Raw genomic sequence first — 23017 nt, 5'->3', positions numbered from 1 at the left:
ATCCACTAGCTTTCTAAGGATAAATTTCAAATATTTGGAAAAAAGGCCTCTGCTTAAAGATTAAGCCAAGTTTGTTCTCACTATAGTCTGAAAGGTTTTTCAGGCCTTCTATAGCATCTATGAGAACACTCAAACTTTTGGCCATAGTATTTAAAGACTGACCGCTCTGTAGGTGTTAACAAACAGCTTAATTCCAATGGTGGATAAGACCTGCATACTAACGGGTTCTGAAACCATTTTCCAGTTCTTCAATCTATTCTACACACTGTAGCCAGACTAAGGATAACATTATTTGCCTACTGCACAGGAGCCTCAAAATGTAATTCCTAACCAAAAAAATCTGAAATTAAGCCTAGTATCCAAGGCCTCTGAAATCTGATTCCATCACACATTTTCTATCCTTACCATATCCCAGCAGAGTTTCATACACTGTAATGTTTATAGTGATCTGAATGGTGTTGCTTCATTGTCTTCCCCATCTTTGTCCAGTACTACTCTTCAGTTATCACTGTCAAAGCCATGTGGTCTGAGGCATATTCTGATCCCATTCAAATCAGGTGGAACCTCTCCCTTCTTTAAATGTCTATAACCTATTCTTTGAACTTCTCTTACTCAATTACTGAGTTCTATTTTATGGTGAGTAATTTATGTACACATAGTATGTTCCCTAGTCACAAGTATTCTATCATATCATCTTTGTATCTCCCACAGTCCCTAACATGCAGGTTTCTATAAAGATCTGCTGATTGACTAAACAGACACCTCAAAAGATGCTAGAGACAGATATATTTTAAGGAAAAAAAAAAGTTTATATATGTCACATTTTAAAGTAGAATACCAAATGTTTCAAATCAACTATGTGTTAATTCCCTAAAACTGGCAATGTTTAGCCTTTAATCTACATCCACGTATTTTCACTTATTACAATCAGATCCCCAAACTTACCTCAAACAAGCGTAAGTCAGCAGGAACTCTGTCCCCAACAGAAAGGCAAACTGTATCACCTGGAACCAAGTCTCGAGCAAGTGTATGCTCCAATTTTCCTTCACGCACACTGTAACATGAAATAGAAACAACCATGGTTAAAAAAAAAAATTCATGCAACTTAATCTTAAAAAATTATTTCCAGTAGGCTTGTCTGAGGAAAAGGCAAATATAAGAACCAAGAAAAAGATTGTTTCTAAACAATTAAGATGCCAAGATGACAGAAAATCACTTGAAAAACGAATTACTTGTTCAAATGTAAAATGTGCAAATGGAAGCAACCTTTTGAATCACCTGGGTCTGTTTGATTGTGAATCTCTATACCCAGAACACTGTTTAGCACATACTTGTGCGCGCGCACGCGCACACACACACACACACACACACACACACAATCCGTTAAATACAGCCAGGCACTGTGGCTCACGCCTGTAATCCCAACACTTTGGGAGGCCGAGACAGGTGGATCACGACGTCAGGAGATCAAGACCGTCCTGGCTAACATGGTGAAACCTCACCTCTACTAAAAATACAAAAAATAAGCTGGGCTTGGTGGTGGGCGCCTGTAGTCCCAGCTACACAGGAGTCTGAGGCAGGAGAATGGCGTGAACCCAGGAGGTGGAGCTTGCAGTGAGCCGAGATTGTGCCACTGCACTCCAGCCTGGGTGACAGAGCCAGACTATGTCTCAAAAAAAAATAAAAAATCTGTTAAATACATCCATGTCTCAAGAATCTCAGACTTTAAAGTTTTCAATGGTACAGTTTTGCTACATTAATGAGACCAGGAACTTTTTGTGTCAGATTAATAGTGTCTTCCTTATGTTCAGACAAAGTGAGGATAACAATACATACGGTACTAGTCACATTCAACTTCTATTTTTAAAGGAGCGGAAATCCATACCAAAAAAAGGATCATACCAATGGCATTCTGGTGGCACAAGTTTACTCAATTCTTCAAGAGATTTTTCTGAACGATACTCCTATTCAAACAAAAAAAAGTAGAATTTAATTTTGTTCCTATGAATATATTCCATCTCAATCATTATTTTAAAATTTCCCCCAATTCTCATCTTTTCCTTTACTTGTGCTTATATTCTTACCCAGAAAAGCTTGTCCCTTATTTTAAAATGTTAAATTGTAGAGATCAATTTTGATAATTAAATATTCTCAGTTTTACACTTTAATATTCAATGTACAAACCTAAGGTTATTTAGAAAAAAGATGAAAACTGACTAGTATGTCCAAAGAGTACATAATTTGAGTCATTAAAAGTTTTAGGTTATTGAGCCTTAAAATTTAGATACTCTTATGTTAACTGTCTAATGACCACAGAAGTCAAAGAAAATTAACTGTAAACAACATTTGCTTTAGGGATTTAAGCCCATGCTAACAGCAGTGGTTTACAAAGTAAGTTTGCTTAGAACAAACATGGGATAAACAAGGAATAAGATGTGGTTGGCTCTATACTGACAGACTCAGTTCCCATTCAAACTGTGTATCCAAAAGGGAAAATTCTCAGGAGTTCTAACAATGTGATTTCCAGCCTTCTTCAATCCAGATAACAAATAGCTGAGGGTCAGAAACATCCTTCAACTCACACTACTACTTAGTCCACATTTCCATGAGCAGTCTTGCATCACACATCACTGCTATTTTTGCCTCATGTCTGCAGTAAGCAAAAGAATCTTCTAATCTAAAGTCAAAAGAGGGAGAGGCAAATAGTGGAGGTAGAAAGGTTGGGAGTGTTTTGAAATGATTGCAGTGCTAATACCAGTCAAAATGTCCTATCCATCACAAACTTCAAATAGAAAACTCAAGGCTATGTAAGAATAACTTAGAACATAATCAGTCTCTACTTAATCTTAGAGTGACAAATATAAGGAAAATCTACAAATGTAAAAATCATAAGACAACACCCCAAACACACGAAGGATATTAAAGAATTTGGAAGTTTACCCCAAAATTCTGTAATATGCTAGAAAATACCCACCAATCCTAGATCCCAGTAATAAATGACATAGATGCTGCCCAATCTTTACCTATCTCTTCTGGTTTCTTAGCCTCTACTCCCTAAAATTATACAGATACCTCTCTATCAAAATGATCATTAAACATACCACCTAAAACCTAATAAATGCCTAAAAGTCATTTTTCAAATTTACTGTAAGGTGACATCATTATGACCATTTAAAACAATTAGCTATTTTTATGGCTGGGAAGAAGTACAGTGGTGTGGGAAATGGGGATTACAAAGACACACGGGAAAAAGGGAGAACATAAATATAAAAAGGAATATAAAAAGCACTCTTAAGACACAGGTAATATAGCACAAATACCAAATAATGATAAAGTATTAAGAATTTTTTATACATTTTTGATAAAGAGCTTTTTGATTAAAGCATTATGATAAGTTCAACTGACAATAGGATCTTTTTGGAGAGGATTTTTACTTGTTTATAGATTATTTTGCTAGTTTCACAGGCATATTTGGTGATGGGTCACATGTGTGTAAGAATCAGACCTAGCAATTTGAAAACAGGCTTTTTATAAAGTTTTCATCCTTTTGTGAGGTTTCCATCAAATGTACCTATCATGAAGACATTTAATAGTCTCAGCCATAGCATTTAATGTATATAACAACACTGTCTTGTGTAAAATTCCATATTGACTTATGTTAAAATCACAGTTTTGTGGTGTTTTTTGAAAGCAGGGGCTTTCTAGTGATCAAAGAGAACAAGGTACTAAGGTCTTCCATACATAGTGATACTATTTGCAGGAATCCTTCTGAAGTAGAGCACTCCACATATCTGACACATTCTTAAAGACACAAGAAGGTCCAGTCATCCAGTGGGTCATACCACTCACTTGGCTGAATGAAGAGCTGCCTTGAATAATGCTTAGCCTGAAATGACCTATGCTAGACTAACCAGCTCCACCTGACCATGGGCAACATTTGTCTAAGCAAGAAGATTCCCCTAAAAGCGGAACCCTGATAGTCACAAACCTGCTGCAAACAATCTGATTCCAACTGGCTTTCCACACTGGGTTACTACAGAACTAGTAACAACTATGTTAGAGATTACCCTGAGAGGCTGGGATAGTGAAAAGAAATATCCACGTAATAAATCATAGATGTAAGAACAACCATAGTCACTCAACGAATAGGCTTCAGATTCAAAACAGCATGAACTTCAGGCTTATACAACAGTATTACATTTTTCCCTAAGCTAGAATAATTCTATTCTTGTTAACCATGTTTTAGCTAAAAAAGAAATCTGCTGATATTGTGAAACACTGTTCTAAAATCTACAGAAGCTTCAGATATTTAAATAAACATAAAAAAGCCTACATTTCTGTTTATGTCTGTACTTATTAAAAGAAATCTTGACATTATCTCCACATTATTCATAGTAATTTTTAAAAGGGGCTACTTTACAAACGTTTTATTTACTGTTTCAATTACTTTGATCCAGATCACAACACCCCTTTTGTGGAGGAACGATAAATTGTTTTAAAGGGAGGGGAGAGGAGGTCATGCCAACGATGAGTAGAACCATTTTAATTCCTCAAAAAAGACTCAAAAATAAAATAAGGTTAGGCAATAAATTCGGCACACAAGTATAGCATTTGGCTAAGGGAATCAGTCACAGAAACCTGTGGAATTTTCTTCAAATGGTACATAATAGATCGACCTTTTAATTCTACACTTTTTTGTTTCATCTAGACTTAGCTCTAGTAGGTATCAAAACATAACTGTTAAAAAACTATAAACTCTGGTCTAATTTTTTAATTGAAAAAATAAAAAAGCTTACTGCTGGATTTTATTTCTATTACTATGCTTTTTGTTTCCATCTGCTTCAGTTATCCTTAACATTATCAAATAAAAAACTAGATTTTCTTCATCTTACTACCTAAATGAAAGCAGTTCCTTAGTCCCACCACAAGCTTCCCTGAAGAGTTGTCTGTATCTGAAATTATTTCGAAAACAAAGAATAAGTTGTTCTGATGGGCATTACAACCCCCCAATAGCAGTAGGTTTTACCGGTAAAACAAGACACCTTGATTTTTAAGCAATTAACACACCATTTTCATGTTGGCAAAATAGAGTACTTACCTGAACAAAGGCAACTGTAACAACGATAAGTATTGCCTAAACAAAAGAAACAGGCTTTTAAATCAGACATTAACTTGAGAAGTAACTGTTAACTGTTATTTTATTTCTCTATCTGCAGTCCCACAACAACAGATTTTAAACACTGAGATCAGCTGGAGAAAAAAATCACTTTACCTTAAGGCCTGTGGGGGAAGCAGCCAACAGTTTACAGTGGCTTGCCATTACCAGGGCAGCTTCTCTAACTTTTTGATCTCAGGGCCCTTTTACGCTCTCACAAATTGAGGACTAGGCTTTTGTTTAAGTGGGTTATATATACTGATATTTACCATATTAAATTTTTCAAATAGTTTTCATTTCTACTTATCTAAAAAAATTTAAACCTCATTACATGTTAACACAAATAACTTTATGAAAAATAAATTTTCCAAAAAAAATTGTGAGAAAAACAGCAGTGTTTTAGAGAAAGCTAGTATTCCATCTACTATAACATACTGTTCAGGCTAAGGTGTATGAAGAAAATCCAGCCTCATACAGATAAGGTGGAAAAGGGAGGGGCATTTTTTATTTTTTATTTTTTTTAGGGAGGAGCATATTTTTTTGTTTGTTTGTTTTTGTTTTTGAGACAGAGTCTTGAGCTGTCGCCCAGGCTGCAGTGCAGTGGCATGATCTCAGCTCACTGCAAGCTCTGCCTTCTGGGTTCACGCCATTCTCCTGCCTCAGCTTCCCAAGGAGCTGGGACTACAGGTGCCCGCCACCAGACCCGGCTAATTTTTTTTTGTATGTTTAGTAGAGACGGGGTTTCACTGTGTTACCCAGGATGGTCTCAATCTCCCGACCTCGTGATCCGCCTGCCTCGGCCTCCCAAAGTGCTGGGATTACAGGCATGAGCCACCGCGCCCAGCCTAGGGAGGAGTATTTTAACAGATTTTTCAGAAGATTGTGGATATTCTTCTTAGCTACTACACCAAAACTCAACAAGTGCTAGTTACTTAAAGGTAATCTACAATGTAGGATATAAAACTGTATGGATGAACTTTTCATAATCTATTATATCAAAATCCATTGACCTATCTTGCATTTGAACGGATCTTTTACCATTTCAGATTTTGTAACATCATGCATTGGTCTTCTGGGAAATATTGGTTCACTTGGTTATTCAAATCTTTCCCAAGATTCCCCAAATGTTTCCCAAGATTACCACATTTCTTAACAATTTTTTTTTAAAAACACACATTTGTTGAAATCACTACTGATCTAATATTGGAATAAAGTCTTAAATACTGGGATACTATCCAGCCCATAGGAGTGCATACAAATTTTCCAAAACTCAGTAATTATTGCTTGAAAATCTGAATTTTATCATTAGCAACAAATTCTGCCAGTTGCCTTTCCTTGGTCTGATTCGCTCATTTAACTCACTTTCAAAAATAAGAATCTGCTGGTTACCCAAGTCCTAACACCCATAGTTTGTCTGTGAGTCAGTCTCTCAAGTACACGGCTAGTTTGCCTCACAATAATCACCATTCCTTAAGACAACCATTGTATTTCAATATACAAAAGAGTTTCATGCATATTTCCCATTTCATTACACAAATTACTACGAAGGTATGTACTCAAGGGTCCAGATTTAATAAAATTAATTTTTACTGCTTTATCAAGAACACTCTTAAGAGAAACATGAAAGAAAACAAGGACTGTTAACAAAGTTTGGTGCTATTACTTTGATTTGTGCTAAGGCCCTAACAATTTCACCCACCAATGTTTTCGTGCCATTAATGCCAAAAGTCTATAATTAAAAGACAAATAATGTTCTAGTATTATTAAAATGGTTGCGACCACACATACCCCTTGAACAGGTCTCAGGGATTTCTGGGAGACTGCAAGCAAAATAGTTCAAGAGCTGCAACTCCTCAATAATAGCTACAGTGTTCTTAAGCATAACATAGTGCTTTTACTTGCTACAAATTTTTTATATAACAATGATAGGGGGCAAAAAGGAAAAAGATGAGAAAATAGTTCAATGAAAGCTAGAATAACCTAGCTAGAAAGAATAAAATCATCTATAGTATATGTATGCAGTAAATACAGCATGCACTGTAAGAAATATTTTTAATTCCACATGTCAGGCTTTAGTTCACAACTAGTCAAAATATATTCTCAACTGCAAAGTGAAAGAAATTTAAAATTTAATCAGATAATTATAAAATTTCATATCTGTGAAAATTATCAGATTGCTAAAGAATTTTCATGTGTGCTAGTCACAGACTTTTGAACATTACTCAAAATTACTGTAACTATAATAAAAGCAGAAGTTAAGCCAGTTGCTCACACCTGTAATTTTGACACTCTGGGGAGGCCAAGGTGGGAGGATCACTTGAGGCCAGGAGTTTGAGACCAGCCTGGGCAACATAGCAAGACCCTGTCTTTACAAAAATTTTGTAAAATTGCTGGGGGTGTTAGCATACACCTGTAGTCCCAGCTACTCAGGATGCTGAGGCAGAAGACAGCTTGAGCCCAGGAGTTTGGGGCTGCAATGAGTCATGACTATACCACTGCACTCCAGCCTAGGCAATAGAAGAAGAAACTGTCTCAACAAAAAGAATAAAATTAAAGCAGAATTTGGACACTGAAAAAAATCTGAGAGCATTTCTCAATTTATTTTCCAAAATAAAAACCAATCTCAATTTATACACTTACTCAACAGATCAAAAATAGGTAATTTTTTTCTTACCACAGTGATACTGACGGCATCATCAAACTGATGCATTAAAACACTGATGACTGCAGAAGCCAGAAGCAGCATAATAAGGGGATTTTTAAACTGAAAGTAAAAACAAACAGCAATTCAACACAGTTTTGTACATGACAGTTCGCTCAGCAAAGGCTTTAAAAAAAAAAAAAAAGAAAAAAAAACCATAAGAGTATGACTGGAAAATTACAAAAGTCTATACTTGGTTTATTTTATGTATCTCTTCAATTAACAAAAAAAAAAAAAAAGTTTATACTTAACTATGTTTAAAAGCTTTGTAACAGTTCCTTTTCAGAGAAAAAAAAAAAAGAAAATTAAATAACAATACTTAAAACTAAGAATTAACCAATTCCTTATAGTATACAGCAATTTTTGGTATATTAATTTAATAAATATAGCTGTTCTGAATTTCTACTGAGGCTAGAAAAAGCAGAAGATGATATTTAAGCTAAAAATTTAGGTTAAATACTGAATAGAACACTGAGATTCAAACATTTCTCAAGTAAGTACATTGGTATAGATTACAATTTTGTGGCTGACTCACATATCACAGAAAAATTTCCTCCTCTCCACAAAAGAAACTGAAGATTTTCCTCAAGGCTAGCTTTCCTGGTTTCTAGCTACCGGAGAAAATCATATCTAAAGAAAAGGACTATAGCATCAACCTGATCAGAAAGCATTTAAATGACCTCACACCAGAGTCAACCCCAAATTCTTCCAGTTGGACATTCTATTCCTTGAAGCTCTGATGTTAGAATCTCTTCCTCTGCTAAAGTGTTACATCACTGTCAAAGTTGCGAAGTAACTGACTAGGCTACAAAGAATCCGTCCCACCAGAAAGCCCCAGCCCTTAGATACCATAGCTCTGAGGTTACATGCCACCACCTCCAAAGTCCCTTTATGGTTCCATTCCCTGGAACAAGTCCCAATCCATGTCACATCAGAATCCTATAAGAAACTTTTAACAATACCAATGCCCAGATTCACACCAAATTAATTAAATCAAAATCTTTAGGCATAAGGCCCAGGTTTTAGCATTTTTTAACCCTCCCCAAGTGATTCTAATGAGGATTTAAAAAAAATAGTAATAAGTTAAACCGCCCTAACAAAACAACACTACAACTGCAATATGGTTCAGGGCTAACCAACCAGAAACCTGACTGAGTCAGAGTACCTAGGTTTGAATCCAGCTGCTGGCACCTGTGTGTCACCTTAATCTTTTTAAGCTCCAGATTCTTCATCTGGTAAAACAGAGCATTATACCAAAGAACTGTTAAAAGGATTAACTAAGAATGTACATTAAAACACCATGTAAACCAAAAAACGTTCTTAAAAATGTTAGCTATTAACACCACACTTTGAGGGCAAGCCCCATGATCTTTTTTATTTTCCCCTGAAAAAGCTGTGTCACATTACTAAGCACACCACTTGATAGATGGCAGGCTGCAGAGGAGGAAAGAGTCACCCAGTGCTTTATGATTACGATGACTATTGACTGTTATTTGTTTGGTTGTGCTTAACTACATTACAAGCACTATTTAATTCTCACAGGCATCCCAAGGGGCAGGTGCTCTAGCTTTGATAACAGGATCAAGAAAGTAAAACATTAAATCATACTGCCTAGGGATAAGTCAAATCATTACAATTTATAAATCCAGAGTAAACTATGTCAATACTTTCTGAAGTCTTGGTAATGTAGGAATGTGGTAACTGTGAAAATACAAAGACACATACAAATAATATTCCATAAAAATAAGACAGATACACACGAGGTTCATCTAACCTTTAAAATTCCAGTGTTGCTACTTTAGACAAACTCATTTGCAAAATTAAGCCTGGCAAATTTAAGTTCATTAGCAGAAAAGGCACTTTAGAAAAGAAAAGTTACACACAGATCTTTTTAGAAAGACTGCAGGTTAAAAGGCACAGACATTTACTAGAAAGAAATTTTTAGCAAAAAATGTTTGTTTAGCAAACCAACCCAATTACTTCAAAACTAATCCTAGTAACCTGTACCTTTTAACATTAACACAATCATTATCAAGACAAAAACTGCCTAGAATAAGTCTTTCCTAAAAATTGGGATGAAAAAATATAAATATCATCTACTGAGAGCTAACTATCTCCTGTAAGGTTACCATCACCATTTTATAGATAAGGATCAGAGGATAATAAAGACCATACAACTGATGTAAGAAATGAAGGTGTAATTTGTACCCAGGTAGCTTGAGTTTCACTTACCTAACTTACTTTTTACTAGTTTTCTGAGCTGGTCATGATTACCCTAAAAAATATTGCCATTCCTATCATTTAAATAATGTAGGTTTGATATCAGCAAGGACACTACTGTCAATAGTATTATCTTTGTGTAATATATCCATATGGAAAATGTTGTCTTTAAGATTTGCATACTAAAAATACAGGAATTCCCAACCTAACAGTAAGACCCAAAAAATGAAAAATTTTAGGTAAAAAAATCTAAAAATTATTTCCTTTCTCCATAAACAATATCACCAAAGTAAGCAACTAAATAACAGAAGTCCATGTATTAATAAATTACACAGTAGAAGAGGAAGTAAAAGTATCTCACCTGAGAAATATACTTCTTCCACAGTGGCTCATCTTCACTAATATCAAACTCATTCCAGCCATGAAAGGCTCGCCTATGACTAACTTCGCATTTGTTTAGACCATTCTGAAGATCAGCCTGTTAGAGTTTATATATGAAAGTTACTGAAAATGTTAGCACAGAAAAGAAAAGCACAAAAAAGCACATAACATAAAGTATGGTCATATTTATAGAAACTACAACAGTCAAAACTAGTCTATTATGAGAGCAACCTATCAGTGGTTGCCTAGGGCCCTGGGGCCAGAAGGGATACATAGAGAGGGAGAGATTAATTACAAAGGGTCATGGGGGAGCCTTCTGGAGTGATAAAGATGTTCTATCTTAATGGTGGTGGTGATTACATTTGTCAAAATGCAAACTGTACACTTTAAAAAAGTACATTGTATTTTATGTAAATTATATCTCAACAAAATTGATGATTTTAAAAAAAATGTAAACAAAAAGGCAGAGTTTACCAAACCAAATTTAGGGAGAAAAATAAACAACACAACCAGCCACAAGACTTAGAGAAAGCATAACAGTACATTTTAATTAGCTTTTTCCTTTTCATCGTTGTTCAGCTGTTTTCTAAAATTAGTTTCTCCAAAAGAACGTTCAAGGGGCCATAAATGCCTTCCTTGTTCTCTGGGCCTATCAAAACCCTGGGGTTGGTATTAATTTTTACTTTTGGACTGTGTAATTATTTCATGCTGAAATTTGTGCTTCCTAAATTACTCAAAAGTAAGGAAGTTAAGATGGACTTCTTCTTGGAACAGTTTATGTTCTATAAACACTACCTACATCCTTCAGTTATTGTCTCTCATGATTTAGTATTCTAACTATTAAAGAATAAAATTATCTGTACCCCAAAAATAGTTGCCCTGACCAAACAGTTATTATAACACAGTCCAATAATGGAGCCCTTCAAAACAAACATATTACAAATAAGTGGTTTTAAAGCAGAGTATAAATACAATAACAACAACAATAACAAAACTAAAAAAGGATACCCATTTTTTAATGCTATCACTAAAATATGCGACTGTTGAAGGAAAAATAAAAAATATTATCTTTTTTATGTTTCAATAGATACTACTTTTGAAAACCAGAAAGAGCCTATATAAGCAATTATAGATTATTTGCAATTCTAAACCTACACTTAGTTTTTACTTTACCTTAGAAAACCCTTATCAAAAAAAAGATAAACTCCTACCACTACTTACGTTAATTATTTTCCTAATCCAACAAATCCTTACACAGCACTAATATAGTTCCTAGAAATGCTATTATGTTCTAGAGCTGCACTGTCCAATCAGGTAGCCACTAAGCCACCTGTAGCTATTTAAATAAATTTAAATTAAATTAAAGTCAGTTTCTCCACCACACTAGCCACATTTCAAGTCATAAAGTCATGTTTAATTCTGTCAAGTTTAACCCCATGTCAAGCTCAACAGTCCAATTCAACTTGTGGCTACTATGCTGAACGGCACAGAACAGAATATTTTTATCACTGAAGAAAATTAAATTAGACAGCACTGATTTATAGAATCTAAGTGACTGACTTTATACCATCTAGTCCCTTCCTCCCCACTAATCACTTACTTGGAGAATGCTTGCAACTTCGCTCACTGGTAATTCACTTGCTTTTTTTGATGTCAATACAGGAATCATTGTCTCATTTTCACCATTAGGTATTTTTTGAAAACGTGCAACCTAGGAAGTAAAACCAAAGAAAAAATATTCGAATACAGCAAACAAGTGTAATGCAGTCTAGAGTAATAAAAATCCCAAAGTTCACAGCAACTAATTTTCCAGTTAGAAAAACATTTCAGACTAATTATGTATCTAGTCCTAATAGGAAAGACAATTTTATACTAACCACATGCTACTTCTCAAGAAAATACATTTCAAAAACTAAGCCATCAGTGTCCAGCTAGAACACAAAATTATCACATTGAAAGAAAAACATACTATTTCTCCACCAACATAAGAGTAAAAAGTAAAACAGATGTCCTGTCTAGCAGATCCTGAAGATTACAAATAATCATAATCCTCTAAACTCATTATGTTTAACATGCAAGACAAAGTACAGCTAAGCGTTCTCCATTTTAACTACTCCTCTTAGTCAGTCAGCTCATAGCTGATGTACCCAGGAAAGACAACTGGCTACTCTTCCAACGCACCATGACAACAAGTCAGACTTTAAGAGCTACTCACAAACTAGGAGAAAAACAAGAAGTAAAAGAGACCAGATAAGCAAAGGATGCACAGGTTAGTGAAGGGGGCTGGAGGGAAGGGTGGGGAAAGCTGTGAACAAGCATAGTCACGAGATAGTAGTAATCAAGGTACCTACTTGATGCAGCTTCGTAAGTAAATACCTGTATCTACAAAAAACTGTTTAACACAATTCTAGAAATAAATCCTCAATACAGATTTGCTTTGGGTCCTAAGCTGAGATTCTTTACAGACAAAAAGTTTTGAGTGAAAATAGGAGGACAAAAATTGCCCACTATTGAAACTTAAGAGACGAAAACACTTGAATTGCCACACATCCACTCGATTAAAATAATACGAAAACTAAAACGATCATCTTACTGCCAAGATACAAGTTTTTAAGCTTTCAGGTAAGATCTTTTCAACCTTGGATAATTAACATTTTTAGGATAAAATATTTCCCTAAAACTTTTAAAGCAGTATCTTTAAGCAAATGAAATCAAAGAAGATTCTACTACATTAGAGTGTCATTACAGAGGCCTGCATGGATTACTCCAAAAAAATGGTAAATTGCTGAGGAAAAAAATCTTCTCTCAGTATGACTGAGTTTCTGGAACAATCAAATTCAGGTTTTCTAATCTTATTTATGTAAAAAGTACAGTTGGATGTTTCAATACTTTAAAACAAACAGCAGTAGTATTTTTCAACTTTTAATGAGGAGATATAGATGAATAAATATGAGGAAACTAGAGACAGATTACCTTTCTTTACTGCGAATTACTGAAATTATTTTATAGCATAATATTTTTACATAATTAAGAAATGTAAAAACTTAGAGGAAAGATTAGGAATTTTACAAAAGCCACACACAGGTTTTAGAGACACTGAAATGCCCGTATTTCAAATCTATAAAACAAACTAGGACAGGGGAAAGACTTCACTAAATCATTCCTAAGTAAAACACTGGAGAAGATTCCCCCCAAAATGATTTAAATCTTAAAACAATGAGAATTGAAATAGCTGACATGGTTATTTTATCTTGTGAGATCATAAAGCAAAATTAAGAAGAATCAAGTATATTTACACTGCCTGCAGTGACAAAGAGATCAAAAAAATCTCTTATTTCTAAGATTTCCCAAACCTTAGCTTCTTCATACATAACCTGGGGATAATATTGCTAAACAGAGATGTTTGAGGATTAAATACACTAACACAGCATTTGACTTACCACTAGTAAGAGCTCAAATGACAGCTATTAATACTTTTGTTCCAACAAGGTCAATAAAGACTAAACAAGGTGAGTAAAGTCAGTTCATGATAATTCCCTATTAATGTTTACTTTTCTATCAATAATATATTGGAAACTGCTAACTCTAGTAGCCAGTATGCAATATGACAGTCTTACTCATAAAATGCTTCTCAAGTAATCCTTTGGTAGTTGGTACATAGATAGGGTCTACGTTTGAACACAATTTACATAAAACCCTTCGGGGACATTCCATGGGCTCAAAGTAGCTGTAAATCTGCAGAGTAAGAAATTGTATTATTTCATATAATAAACAATAAAACACTAAAGGGGCATCATACTCTTTAAATACATAAAGGACTGCTCTGAGATGCTCTCCAGCTACAACCACACTTACCTCAAGTGTATTCACAAGTGGAGAAGTACTAAGCAACAGAAAAGAAAGATGGTAAAGTCCACCCCAGAATGCCAGGCCATATTTAACTTTGTCATTCCACATGAGTACTGCGTGGAGTAGAAGGTAGCAGAAACTCATTTCAGGAATACAAGGAGATGAAGAGCAATAAGGCATGTAGGTGTTTCAATGAAGAACATGGAAGCTGCCCATTTGGAGAGAACTGTTCCAAGTCTGCCTACCCTGATGGTGGTACAAAGGGGCCAGAGACAGAAAACGGGAACATAAACAGATACAGGGCCCAAGGAAGGAACCAACTCTGGGAGCTCACTGAGGAAACAGAACAGCAACCCCTTTGGCAACAGTGAACAAGAGTCTTTCATCTTTAAGCTAGGTGAGACACTGCTTAAGCTCTGTCTGCAGGTGGAGATGATGACCCGACAGTCTCTGACGATGAATGCAGCTTGTTTCATGATAAGCTAGATGATTTTTACAATTTGAATATACAGCAACTTTGCATGGCGTGTGAACTGGTCTGCTGAGACTCAGATGGTGGCTGTACCCTGTAGTAGTATAGCAGTTGCCTGTTTCTCTCCTAGGCAGGCCTAATCAACTCCAGGTGCAGTCATCATAATTTTTACCCAGAGCTGGTTTTCTTCATCCCTCACCTTTCCCCAAGGAATATACTGTTTTCTCTATTTTAAAAAGTTAAAAAGGCTGGGCGCGGTGGCTCACGCCTGTAATCCCAGCACTTTGGGAGGCCAAGGTGGGCAGATCACGAGGTCAGGAGATCGAGACCATGCTGGCTAACACAGTGAAACCCCCGTCTCTACTAAAAATACAAAAAATTAGCCAGGCGTGGTGGCGGGCGCCTGTAGTCCCAGCTACTCGGGAAGCTGAGGCAGGAGAATGGCGTGAACCCGGGAGGCAGAGCTTGCAGTGAGCCAAGATCGCGCCACTGCACTCCAGCCTGGACAACAGAGTGAGACTCCACCTCAAAAAAAAAAGTTAAAAAAAATCTAGTTTTCTTGTAAAATGAATTTAACTACCAGTTAATATACGTAGGTTTGTTGTTTTACCTGTTTTCAACCAGATTCACATAGTACTTATATAGCGTTTATGAACTTTCCATATTCATTTTTAGGACACCAGGTACAAAACTAAAATCACTGGTCCTGCTTTGGGGTCCAAGAATAGAGGTGAAGGGTAAAAGAATCTGATGTGGCAAGTAGACTTCTGCTACAGACTGAAGAGGTGGGTCCTTGAGATTTCCAGTGAAATCTGTACATCTGTGTTTATATGTTTGCTTTCTACCAACATGGTATAATTCCTATTATGTGTACTTGTTCACTGGTTTCATTGCACACAAGACTACTACTGGGCAACCAAAACCAGGTGCAAATGTGTTGAGATGTTTAATGTGTTTCACATGATAGGAAAACTGTGAAAGAACACATATAAAGATTGCATGCATAAAATACACAGAGTTGGAAGGTGACGCCCAAGGGTTGACAGACCTGGTGTGTGAGTGTGTGTGTGAGTGATAAGGTTCTCATCCCTGCATACATATGACATTCCTAGCCTTAGTGGCAAAACTTTAATAGTTTGAGTCTAGTATGGCAGATACATTTTAAAGGATAAAGCAGTATATTGGTAGTTATTACTAAACAGCTGTGCTACTTTTGTCTACATATTTATAGAAATGAGGATTAGCCAGAGCAGTTAAAACAATCTGGTTATCCCATATAACACATACTGGGCCTTGGATATACTATTTTATTTAATGTTTTAGTATCACCTAGGCTCTCCAGTCCAAGTACTTTCTGAAAACCTTTGTCTCCTCATTGGAGTGATTTTGCTATCGAGTCTTTGTGTTCCTTTTGTGTTTATTTGCCTTGTTCCATGCCTGAACTTTGTAGGTAGATACACGTTATTCAAAACTATTATCTAGATGCTCAAATTAAGATGGTGGATAGGAGGCAGGACTAGCTTTTACCTCCTGCTCCAACGGACAGAGCAACATGTGGAGACTCACCTTATGAACTTTTGCTACAATACAAGAACCACCACAGGAACATACCAGGAAAGCCAAGAGAATCCACAGATCCTTTGAAGAAACTGGATCCCCACTGCAGGTTCTCCAGGAGGCCTAAAAACTGTGAGTCCGCTTGCTTTCTCAAGGGGGAGGATTGTGATCTGGGGCAAGTTATCTGCCCTGGTAACTGGCTGCCTGGAAAAAGACTGGGTGATGTTGGGGAGGCATGATGGGAGTGAGACCAGCCTTTAAGACCACGGGTTGCATGGAAGCAAGGTAAGGTCTGTAACTGCCAGCTTTCCCCCACTTCCCTGGTGATCTGTATGACTCAGCAGAGGCAGCCACAATCCCCCTGGGAATATAACTCCATTGGACTGGGAAGCACATCCTCACCCCTCCAACAGTAGCTGCAGTAAGCCCACCCAAGGAGAGACTGAGACACCCTTATCCCTGCCCCCACCTTGTAGTCTTTCTCTAGCTATCCTGGTAGCCAAAGACAAACATCCATAATCTCTTGGAAACTCTATGGGCCTGCCCACTGCCTGAGAAACCTGAATACTTGACCAAGTGTCTCTAGGGCAAGTTTGCATCCTCCCTATAGCACCACAGCTGATATGCTCTTGAAAGCACCACTCCCAGCTGGAGGACAACCAACACAAAACCAGCACACTAAACAAAAACACAACCAAGGACCCTCACAGAGTCTACTTCACTCCCCAGCTACCTCCACCAGAGCAAGTCCTGGTATCCACAGCTGCAAGACCTGAAAACGGATCACGTCACAGGACTTTTTACAGACACTCACCAGTACTACCCTGGCACCCACCCGGTAGCTCAACTGGGTGGCTAGACTCAGGAGAGCAAAAACAATCACTACAGTTTGGCTCTCAGGAAGCCCCATTCCTAGGGTAAAGGACACCACATCAAGGGAGAACCCCATTGGACAAAAGAAACTGAAAGCAGCCCTTGAATCCCAGATCTTCCCTCTGACATAAGTCTACCCAAACGAGAAGGAACCAGAAAACCAATTCTGGTAATGTGACAAAACAAGGTTCTTTAACACCACCAGAAGATCATACCAGCTCACCAGCAATGGATCCGAACAAAGATGAAATCTCTGAATTGCCAGAAAAAGAATTTAGAAGGCCAATTATTAAGCTAATCAAGGAGGCACCAGAGAAAACCGTTTTTTGTTTTGTTTTTTTTTTTTGAGACAGAGTCTCATTTCATCACCCAGGTTGGAGAGCAGTGGTGCAATCTAGACATCCTGCAACCTTCGCCTCCTGGGTTCAGCTATTCTCCCACCTCAGGCTCCTAAGTAGCTGGGATTACAGGCGCCCACCACCACACCTGGCTGATTTTTGTATTTTAGTAGAGACACGGTTTCATCATGTTGGCCATGCTGGTCTTGAACTCCTGACCTCAAGCAATCCACCACCTATGCCTCCCAAGATGCTGGGATTACAGGTGTGAGCCACCACATCTGGCCTAGAAGTAGCTATTTTTATATCAGACAAACTAGCCTTTAAAGCAACAACAGTTTTAAAAAGACAAAGAAGGACAGACATGGTGGCTCACGCCTGTAACCCCAGCACTTCGGGAGGCCGAGACAGGCGGATCATGAGGTCAGGAGTTCAAGACTAACATGGTAAAAACCCGTCTCTACTAAAAACACAAAATATTAGCCGGGCATGGCGGCATGTGCCTGTAATCCCAGCTACTCGGGAGGTTGAAGCAGGAAAATTGCTTGAACCTGGGAGGCAGAGGTTGCAGTGAGCTGAGGTCGTACCACTGCACTCCAGCCTGCGTGACAAAGCGAGACTCTGTCTCAAAAAAAAAAAAAAGACAAAGAGGGACGTTATATAATGATAAAAGGACTAGTACAACAGGAAAATATCACAATCCTAAATATATATGCACCTAACACTGGAGCTCTCAAATTTATAAAACAATTACTACTAGGCCTAAGAAATGAGACAGATGGCAACACAAGAATAGTGGGGGAACTTCAATAATCCACTGACAACACTAGACAGGTCACCAAGACAGAAAGTCAAGAAAGAAACAATGGACTTAAGACTATACCCTACAACAAATAGACTTAACAGATATTTACAGAACATTTTACCCAACAATTGCAGAATATACATTCTTTTCACGAGCAGATGGAACATTCTCCAAGACAGACCATATGATATGCCACTAAATAAGACTCAATAAATTTAAGAAAACAGAAATTATATAAAGTATCCTCTCTGACCACAGTGGAATAAAACTGGAAATTAATTCCAAGAGGAACCCTCAAAACTACATAAATACATAGAAATTAAATAATCTTCTCTTGAATGATGACTTCAAGTCAATAATGAAACCAAAATGGAAATTTTAAAATTCTATGAACTGAGGGGTAAGAGTGACACAACTTATCAAAACCTCTGAGATAGAGCAAAAGCTGTGCTAAGAGGAAAGGTCATAGCATTAAATGTCTACATCAAAAAGTCTGAAAGAGCACGGACAACCTAAGGTCACACCTCAAAGAACTAGAGAACAAGAACAAACCAAACCTAAGCCCAGCAGAAGAAAATAAGTAACAAAGATCAGAGCAGAACTAAATGAAATTGAAACAAAAAATTACAAAAGATAAATGAAACAAAAAGCTGGTCCTTTAAAAAAAAAAAACAACAAAAAACAAAATCAATAGACCATTAGCAACATTAACCAAGAAAAGAAGAGACAAATAAGCTCAATTAGAAATGAAACGGGAGATATTACAACTGATAACACAGAAATAGAAAAGATCATTCAAGGCTACTATAAACACCTTTACATGCACAAACTAGAAAATCTAGAGAAGATGGTTAATTTCCTGGAAATATACAACCCTCCTAGATTAAATCAGGAAGAAACAGAAACTCTGAACAGACCAATAACAAGTGGTGAGACTGAAACAGGAATGAAAAAATTGCCAAAAAAAAAAAAAAAGTCCAGTACCAGATGGATTTATGGCTGAATTATTTCAGACATTCAAAGAAACTGGTACTACTGTTACTGAAACTATTCCTAAAGATAAAGAGGGAATCCTCCCTAAATCATTCTATGAAGCCAGTATCACCCTAACACCAAAACCAGGAAGCATATAACAAAAAAAGAAAATTACAGATCAACATCCTGAATAAACATAGATGCAAAACTTCCCAACAAAATACTAACTAACCGAATCCAACAGCCTATCAAAAAGGTAATATACCATGATCAAGTGGGTTTCATACCAGGGATGCAGGGACAGTAAATGTGATACATAACATAAACAGAATTAAAAGCAAAAATCATATGCTTATCTCGATAGATACAGAAAAAGCATTTTACAAAACCCAGCACCCCTTTATGATTAAAACCCTCAGCAGTATCAGCATAGAAGGGACATACCTCAAGGTAATAAAAGCCATCTATGACAAACCCACAGCCAACAGTACACTGAACAGGGAAAAGTTGAAAGTATTCCCCCTGAGAACCGGAACAAGACAAGGATGCCCAATTTCACCACTTCTATTCAACGTAGTACTGTAAGTCTTAGCCAGAGCAATCAGGTAAGAGAAAGAAATAATGGGCATCCAAATCAGTACAGGGAAAGTCAAACTGTCACTGTTCAAACATGATATGATCATATACCCAACCTAGAAGACCCTAAGGGCTTATCAAAAGGCTCCTAGATCTGATAAATGAATTCAGCAAAGTTTCAGAATACAAAATCAATGTACGCAAATCAGTAGCACTGCTATACACCAACTACCAAGCTGAAAATCAAATAAAAAAACTCCATCCCTTTTACAACAGCTGGAAAAAAAAAAGGGAACTAAATACTTAGGAATATACCTAACCAAGGCGGAGAAAGATCTCTACAAGGAAAACTAAAAAACACTGCTAAAAAAAATCATATATAACACAAACAGATGGAAACACATCCCATGCCTTATGGATGGGTAAAATGAGTATCATGAAACGGACCACACTGCCAAATGCAATCCACAGATTCAATGCAATTTCCATCAAAGTACCATCATCATTCTTCACAGAACCAAAAAAAATAAAAAATAAAAAAAATCCTAAATTTCATATAGAACCAAAAGAGAGCTCACACAGCCAAAGCAAGACTAAGCAAAAAGAACAAATCTGGAGGCATCACATTACCTAACTTCAAACTACACTACAAGGTTATAGTTACCAAAACAGTATGGTACTGGTATAAAAATAGGCACATAGACAAATGGAACAGAATAGAGAACCCAGAAATAAAGCCAAATATTTACAGCCAGCTTATCTTTGACAAAACAAACAAAAACATAACATGGGGAAAGGGCACTCTATTCAACAAATGGTGCTGGGATAATTGGCAAGCTACATGTGAAGGATGAAACTAGATTCTCATCTCTCACCTTATGTAAAAACTCAAGACTAAAGGCTTACTTAAATCTAAGATCCAAAACCATAAAAACTCTAGAACATCAGAAAAACTCTTCTAGACACTGGCTTATGTAAAGACTACATGACCAAGAACATAAAAGCAGATGCAACAAAAGCAAAAAATAAACAGATGGGACCTAATTAAACTAAAAAATCTTCTGCAGAACAAAAGAAATGATCAGCAGAGTAAATAGACAACCCCTAGAGTGGGAGAAAATATTCACAAACTATGCATCCAACAAAGAACTAATATCCAAAATCTACAAGGAATTCAAACAAATCAGAAAGAAAAAAATCCTATCAAAAAGTGGCCAAAGGACATGAATAGACAATTCTCAAAAGAAGATATACAAATGGCCAATAAATTTATTTACTTTTTTTATTATTTTTTAAATGCTCAACATCACTAATTGTCAGGGAAATGCAAATCAAAACCACAATGAGATACCACCTTACTCCTGCAAGAATGGCCATAATTTAAAATAAAAAAAAATAGATGTTGGCATGGATGTGGTGAAAAGGGAACACTTTTACACGCTGGTGATAATGTAAACTAGTATAACCACTATGGAAAACAGTATGGATATTCTTTAAAGAACTAAAACTGGAAATACAGTTTGATCCAGCAATCCCACTACTAGGTATCTACCCAGAGGACAAGAAGTCATTGTATGAAAAAGACACTCACAAATGCATGTTTATAGCAGTACAATTCACAACTGCAAAAATATGGAACCAGCCTAAATGTCCATCAACCAATGAGTAGATAAAGAAAATGTGGTATATATATACACCATGGAATACTATTCAGTCATATGAAAGAATGCAATAATGGCATTCACAGCACCCTGTATGGAGTTGGAGACCATTATGCTAAGTGATGTAACTCAGGAATGGAAAATCAAATATCATACGTTCTCACTTATAATCGGGAGCTAAACTATGAAGGACACAAAGGCATAAGAATAATACAATGGACTTTGGGAACTCAGGGGGAACAGTGGGAGGGGGTGAGGGATAAAAGACCACACATTGGGAACAGTGTACCCTGTTTGGGTGACAGATGCACCAAAATCTCAGAACTCACCACTAAAGAACTTGTCCATGTAACCAAAAACCACCTTTCCCCAAAAACTACTGAAATAAAAAATATATATATAAATAAATAAAAAGATTCAAGTTCAGTTTCCAGAAAAAAAGAAAAATATCTCAAATAAATGATCTAACTTTACACCTTAAGGAACTAGAAAAAAAGAACCAAGTCTATAGCTAGGAGGAAAAAAATAAAAAAGATCAGAGCAGAAATAAATAAAATAGGGGAAAAAAGCACTGAGTTGGTTTTTTGAAAAGAAACAAACTTCACAAACCCTTTGCTAGACTAAGAAAAAGAAAACTCAAATGAAATCAGAGATGAAAAAAGACTCATTACAACTGATGCCACAGAAACAAAAAGATTCATAAGAGGCTATCAACAATTATACACTAACAAACTGGATAACCTAGAAAAATGGATAAATTCCTAAAAACATACAACCTATCAAGACTAAACCATTTTAAAAAAATAATATTTCAACAGATCTACAACTAATATGAAAACTGAATCGGGAATCACAAACCTCTCAACACAAGAAAGCCCAAGATCCTATGGCTTCACTGGTGAATTCTACCAAGCATTTGAAGAATTAACCCCAATCCTTCTTAAACACTTTCAAAAAATTGAAAAGGGTAAAACACTTCCAAATGAAAACAACAGGCCAATATCCCTGATGAAGATAAATGCAAACCCTCAAAATACTAGCAAACCAAATCCAACAATTCATTACAAGCAGCCTACACCATGACTTAGTGTGATTTATCCCTGTGATGCAATGATGATTCAACATATAAAAAATGTATTAATATGATATACAACATTAACAGAATCAAAGATAAAAATCACATGATCATCTCAATAGATGCAGAAAAAGCATCTAACAAAAATCAACACCCTTTCATTATAAAAACTCTCTACAAACTAGGAATAAAAAGTAACATAATAAACACTGTATATGAAAAGCCCACAGCCAACACTATATTCAATAGCAAAAAACGGAAACTTTTCCTGAAAGATCAGGAAAAAAGCAAGGATGCCCACTCCCACTACTTCAATTCAACATAGTACTGGAAATCCTAGCCAAAGCAATTAATCAATAAATTAAATGCTTAATAAAAT

The 23017-nt window shown here is 36.4% G+C and overlaps 1 protein-coding gene across 9 annotated transcripts in view; it reads right to left on the bottom strand.

Moving 5' to 3' along the window:
* ATP2C1 (ATPase secretory pathway Ca2+ transporting 1) overlaps positions 1 to 23017 on the bottom strand; it is a 157968-nt gene that overhangs the window by 74683 nt on the left and 60268 nt on the right. For all 9 annotated transcript variants that reach the window (XM_077991005.1, XM_077991009.1, XM_077991006.1 and 6 more), the window contains 6 exon segments: positions 12058 to 12168; positions 10438 to 10554; positions 7830 to 7919; positions 5099 to 5134; positions 1903 to 1964; positions 946 to 1054 (listed from right to left, as the gene is read on the bottom strand). In XM_077991005.1, coding sequence (XP_077847131.1) covers positions 946 to 1054; positions 1903 to 1964; positions 5099 to 5134; positions 7830 to 7919; positions 10438 to 10554; positions 12058 to 12168 — 525 coding nt within the window.

This window comes from Macaca mulatta, chromosome 2 (genome assembly GCF_049350105.2).
Source record: "Macaca mulatta isolate MMU2019108-1 chromosome 2, T2T-MMU8v2.0, whole genome shotgun sequence".
NCBI classification, from domain to species: Eukaryota; Metazoa; Chordata; class Mammalia; order Primates; family Cercopithecidae; genus Macaca; species Macaca mulatta.
Note: the sequence above shows the minus strand (reverse complement) of the source record. Positions and strands in the feature narration are given on the sequence as shown.